Source organism: Electrona antarctica (assembly GCF_951216825.1).
Source record: "Electrona antarctica genome assembly, chromosome: 19".
NCBI lineage: Eukaryota > Metazoa > Chordata > Actinopteri > Myctophiformes > Myctophidae > Electrona > Electrona antarctica.
The window spans coordinates 40,540,978-40,546,977 of NC_136800.1; the positions used below are offsets into that span (position 1 = coordinate 40,540,978).

The 6,000-nt window shown below is 46.3% G+C and overlaps 1 protein-coding gene across 1 annotated transcript in view; it reads left to right on the plus strand.

Moving 5' to 3' along the window:
• The window catches only part of tesk2 (testis associated actin remodelling kinase 2), a 64,099-nt gene extending 58,939 nt beyond the window's left edge, over window positions 1-5,160 (plus strand). Inside the window, exons 12-13 of the mRNA XM_079529980.1 lie at window positions 3,222-3,776; window positions 4,239-5,160. Of these exons, the coding sequence (XP_079386106.1) occupies window positions 3,222-3,776; window positions 4,239-4,759 (1,076 nt within the window). The 3' untranslated portion in view covers window positions 4,760-5,160. The remainder of the gene's footprint in view (window positions 1-3,221; window positions 3,777-4,238) is intronic.
• Window positions 5,161-6,000: the final 840 nt, after the last annotated feature.

Consider the following 6,000-nt stretch of genomic DNA (forward strand, 5'->3'; position numbering starts at 1 on the left):
AGGCTGAAGGGCAGTGAGGCTATAGGCTGAAGGGCACTGATTCAAGGCTATAGGCTGAAGGGCAGTGAGGCTATAGGCTGAAGGGCACTGATTCAAGGCTATAGGCTGAAGGGCGGTCCAACAAGGCTATAGGCTGAAGGGCGGTCCAACAAGGCTATAGGCTGAAGGGCAGTCCAACAAGGCTATAGGCTGAAGGGCGGTCCAAAAAGGCTATAGGCTGAAGGGCGGTCCAACTGTAGTGCAGGATCAATTCAATTTTATTAAAGTGTCAAATCACAACAAGTTGTCTCAAGACACTTTACATATAGAGCAGAAAACCGGTTAGGGTTTTACAGAAATAATTTATAATTTAAAACATAATCAATGCACATATGTCTGGACCTTTTAAACCACATGCACCCTAGCGTCCCTATTCTGGGGAGAACATTCTGCGACAATTGCAGATCTACAAGGTCACAACAACACGTTGCAACACCCGCCAACAGTTTTCTGCAGTGTTTGGCTGCAGTGTGTATGATGGATGGACCTATTATAGACCATCATCTTGCACCTCAGAGGTTCTCATTGAATGTGTTCGGTGTGCATCAATCAATCTTGTCCATCCAGCAGTGAATAGGCCTATCTCACAGCCCGCTTTTCACGCCCACTTCCGGTAAATAGTGGTGTCATTAACATTAGCATTTGCACGTTTTTTTCTCTGGAGAATCTAAGTACATTTTCTAATGTAAAAATGTGACAGACCAATATTATTATGAAGCAAACAAGATGGTAAATCAGCTCGAACAGATAGAACAAACCTTACCTTGAGAAAACAAAAGTTGTAGACTTCTTAAATTACCTCTGTTAACATGTAGCGTCTATGGAGTGACGTCACGCTATCGCCACTAACCCCGAAAGGGGGCGTATTAAGGGGGGCGGGGAAATTCTGTGAGATAGGCTTATTGAGCTTTGCAAAAATAATTCAGTAATACACTGACACCACGCTAGACAGGAACGCCCAAAAACGTCACATCCGGTTTTAGCCTGGGGTAAGAATTTTCTATGGCTGCCAATGCAACTTGGTCCAATCCTTAATCACATACAGACAAACATCTATGCCGATGCTATCTAATTTGCGGAGGTAGCCTGCCTTGTCCACGGGCAACAGATCTTTCAACGTATGGCATTGCAAATACGTTTGATAATCGCTACTCTGCTCAATATTGTTTTGAAAATGCCGCAAATTGCATTGCAATGAACGAGCGCAAATCACAACTTCCCCCGGGGGTGGGCGGAGTCACAGTTTGAGGCACTGATTACGCGCCGTGATGTCAGTGTATACTTCAAGCTTTTATTTTTAATTGAACACTAGAGCTTGCATTAACCTTCAGAGAATGCCACCATCCAGGCAGTATCCCTGGCCAGTGACCGTATAAACCTCACCATGCCTTAAGGGGGAAAAGTGGTCCCGCATTAACATTCCTGTTCTAAGATACTTGATACATCTGGGCCCAGGTTTCACTTCTAATTTGGTCCAGTGGACATGCAGCCGCCTGCGTGTCTGCTGGTCGAGGGGCTGGTGCAGCATCTTTGTTTTTGTTTAGACCCAACATGCAGCCGCCCTTCCTCGGAACTAGGCAGAGAGAGGAGGGGCCGATTATGTCACAGCACTCATGCCTTTTTGAGTGGTGCTAGCCACTCCAAGGAACAGCAATGTCTGTCCGTATGTCTCTGTGTATGTACAGTACTGTCCCGCTTGAGTACGGAAATACTGATGGGTGACCTAAGTGTCACTGTTGAGCAGCCTAACGCACACACAGACCCATTGACCACTGCAGCTTGCGTGCGCACGCGCACGCACACACACACACACACACACACACACACACACACACACACACACACACACATGCAGCACCACTCAGTTCAGACAGGTCTGATTATTATTTTTATTTTTTTACACCAGCGACAAATGTGGGTTTCCACATCTGGCTGAGAGATGTTTGAATAGAGTCCAATGAGGCATATGGCTTATCCAACTAGCTGTAGGTTACAGGCCAACTCTATACTAAGGCCAAAGGGGCTTTTAGCCTGCTTATACAACAAGAAACCTCCTTTTCTTCTCTCGCCCCCTCCCTCCTCTGTTAGCCTGATGCTATCAGCGTTTCCTGAAACCAAACTCACTCCTAGTTATGTCTGCTATGTAACAGCAAAAAGGTATCTTGATGTTTTCCACATCACAGAGTATCGGTTTCAGTGTATTGTTTTTGTTTTTATTTTCTCGAGAATATAGGGCTAGTTTACCCTATAGGGCTACTTTACCCTGGACACTGTCATCCTAACTGCATGTTGATTTTAGATGGGGCCAAGAAGATCATATAATTTATGCCTTTTTACTCGGTGTCCCACATGAAGCATCTGTGTTGTGAAATAATTTATGGTCTGGCTTGTTGTTGCCCCTTGTTGAAATTAATGAAACAAGCACTGACCCTAATCCTTTATTGTGGGACTATATTCTCAGAGGCTTTTAGCCAATTACTTAACCACTTACACCCTATTAATACTCTCTCGTTTAAGCAACAGTGGAAATAGCCGATCTAAAAGTTCACACCATATAGCGATTTGAGGCCTTGTAAACTTGGAGATTTTTGCCTGTTATATAACAAGCGCAAAAATAAGGACGCCACATTGAAAGTGGTTAAAAAACATATTTTCCTTCCTCATAACTCTACTCACAAGTAAAGCTTTATGAGAGAAATCAAACCAAAATACATTTTATAACTTCTTCACCAGACCTTGTTAATTCCTAGAGCAAGTCATATAAAACAGTAGTACAACATTCAAAGCATCAGAGAACCATGGGTTTAATTGCCTTTTAGACTGTACATGGCCTCTAATGCCACCTGGTGGTTTAGATTGTAATTTGACTCTAGAGATATACAGGAGTTTGTCTTTCATCCTTAACCACTTAAGCCTTTATACTATGGTCTCCTAGCAGTCTATATTTATACTATATATTTATACTATATATTTATACTATGGTCTCCTAGCAGTCTATATTTGGTCCCGTCCTGTTTCCTGTTTCCCGCTACACCAAATGTCTTCCACCAAAATAGCCAATTTCCAAGCTCACAATGACTTGCATTGAAATGCATTGCAAGCTTGTACAGCTGCTATTTTCGATAGTGATGAATAAAACCTTCTTGATTGATGAATCTCTCTCACTCTTTTCCGTTGTGCAGAGAAGAGCCAGGGCATCAAGAGACTCAACCCTCTCGGTTTCCCGGACGACAAAATCCCGCCCAAGTCGCCCCGGCCCCGCCGCAACATCTGGCTCAGCCGCAGCCAGTCGGACATCTTCTCGCGCAAGCCGGGGAGGAAGGTCAACGTCCAGGACCCGTACTACGACCCGCCGCCGCCCCACCACCAACGGACCTCCTCCAAGATCAACCCCTTCACCGCCCGCGAGGACCTCATGGGGGGCAAGATCAAGTTCCAGGACATGCCCAGCACGACTGTCTTCTCGCACATGTTTGACCTGCACTCGCCGCCAGGCAGCAGCGCCTTCTCCGGGCAGCCTTCTTCTCACCAGGGCCCCGGCGGGGGGCCTCAGCACCAGGAGCCCCCCGGCAGCAGCTACTGGCAGCAGCTGCCGGGCAGAGAGTGCCGCTCCTTGCCCGTGTCCCCCCAGCTGCCCCTCTCGGAGGTTTTTCACCCCGTGGCTGCTCCCGCTGTTTGTTCTAATAACAACGGCTGTTCTACCTGCACCACCGCTCAGCTCTCCACCACTTTGCCAGGTGTGTACTGTGTATGTTTGTCATTCTCAACCTTTTAAATTTAATTGACCCCCAGTTTGATATGCATTTGTCCACAGACCTTAATCTTAATTTAACTCTGAGAGTGCACAAATGGATCTAAATGGATTGGAGTTACAGAGCTGTAAGGGTCTATTTGGTCCTGTAAATCATTTAACTGGTGATCCCCTGGAACTTTTTTATTTTATTTATTTTTTGGTATTCAGTGTTTGGTCTTGAAAGTTATAGGCTCATTTACCGGCATTCCGCAAATAAAATGCCACAAGATGTTGATGTCTCCTCCTCCTCATCATGTAAATGTATTTATGATCCCCCCTATATATATATCCTTTCCTTTCTTCTCTTTTCCCTCACCATTTTATTCCTTTCATTCGGTTCCTTTTTTTCTTCTTTGTTTTTTTTGTTCGTTCTTTCAATTGTTGTCTTTTCTACACCCTTCGCCAGGAACCAACGGGCAGCTAGGCAACGATGTCCGCTCCGCATTCCTGAGCGGTTGGGCCAAGAAATATGTCGTCATCGAGATTCCTCCGTACCGACCGCGGGAGGAAGACGAAGACGAGGAGGAGTGCGACGCGGGCAAGGGCGAGGTGTTCGACGACAGCTGGTCTCCCATGGTGCCCAGCAGCGAGAGAGACAACGGCGAGGCAATGGACTACTCGAGCGGTCCAGAGGAAGATGACGAGAAGGACGAGGAGGAGCTTAAAGGACAGAAAGCGGAGGACAAGTGCGTTGTGTACGACATCGCGATACGCGGGGACAGGGAGAGACCCCGCTGCCCCACGCCGTCCCCCCATGCACACGGACAAGACGCAGAGGAGGATGTGGAGAGATTCATCTGTCCTGTGCAGTGCCAGCTCCAACGGGGCCTTTTCCATCCTCAGGGCATGAATGGCAGCCTGGGCCAGGAGAAAGGCACCACTACCCCTGGCTGCGAGGACATGGAGGCCCTGGGATCTGGGTGTTGAATCCACCACTACCCCTGGCTGCGAGGACATGGAGGCCCTGGGTTCTGGGTGTTGAATCCACCACTACCCCTGGCTGCGAGGACATGGAGGCCCTGGGATCTGGGTGTTGAATCGTTGTACCACCAGAACAACCCCTGGGTTTACAGCAACTTGAGTGTGTTTCACCACACATTTTGGCTTGATTAAACCCATTAAGACCTGAGAGCAGATTCAACAAAATGCAAGTTTTCTGGAAAAAACGTATCAGTGGTGCTCGGACTTTTTCATGTCAAGGACCAACAGAATTATCTGTGTTTGGCCGCGGACACCCATCTGAAAATATGTTGTTCCAAATATTTGAGTTAAAAACATTCGCTGTGAAAGATTATTATATTCAAAGATTTGCACACGTTTTCAAGATTCTTCAAAAATAGAAGATCTATGAGCTTGTAGATCTGCTATATATCAACAGCTAAAGTTTAAAATAATGGTTAAAAGTGGTTAAAAGCTATAAGGTGACACAGATGCGTCATCAGGTCTGAATGGGTTAAACAAGTGTGCCTGCCTGACGTCATTGAAATGATTAGATTTTAAATTATTTCGTTTTAAGAATACGTTGTTAGCCAGGTCTGACAACTCTCTCCAGCATGAGGTCAGTGATCAGGAATGGACGGCCGGCAGAGATTCTATTTTTGAAAAGGATGTTTATAGTTAATATTCTGAGACGATGTACATTTTTTGTTTTTTTTCTCCTTCTTAAATGGCTCTAAAATAAGCCATCTTGTCCATAACGAGGTGTATCAGAATTCCCTTTTTGTGTGTGTGTGTCTGTGTGTCTGTGTGTCTGTGTGCGTGTGCGTGTGCGTGTGCGCGTGTGCGTGTGCGTGTGTGCGTGTGTGTGTGTGCGCGTGTGTGTGTGTGCGTGTGTGTGAGCTTAGCAGTGAGTGTAGGAAATGTTGAACTATACAATGGTACTCGTCCCCTTGTTTCCACCCCTTTTTTGTGTTCATAAATACAGAAGTGGTAAGCTAATGTTGAATTGTAAAAGAAAGAAATACCACATGCATAATATCTCCGATGCTAGACATTGCACTGCCATACTCCCGCTTTGTAAGGGGGGGGATGTGTCTCCTTTGTAAGGGGGGGGGATGTGTCTCCTGGGGATGTGTCTCCTTTGTAAGGGGGGGGATGTGTCTCCTGGGGATGTGTCTCCTTTGTAAGGGGGGGGGATGTGTCTCCTGACAGTCAGTTGATGGACCTTT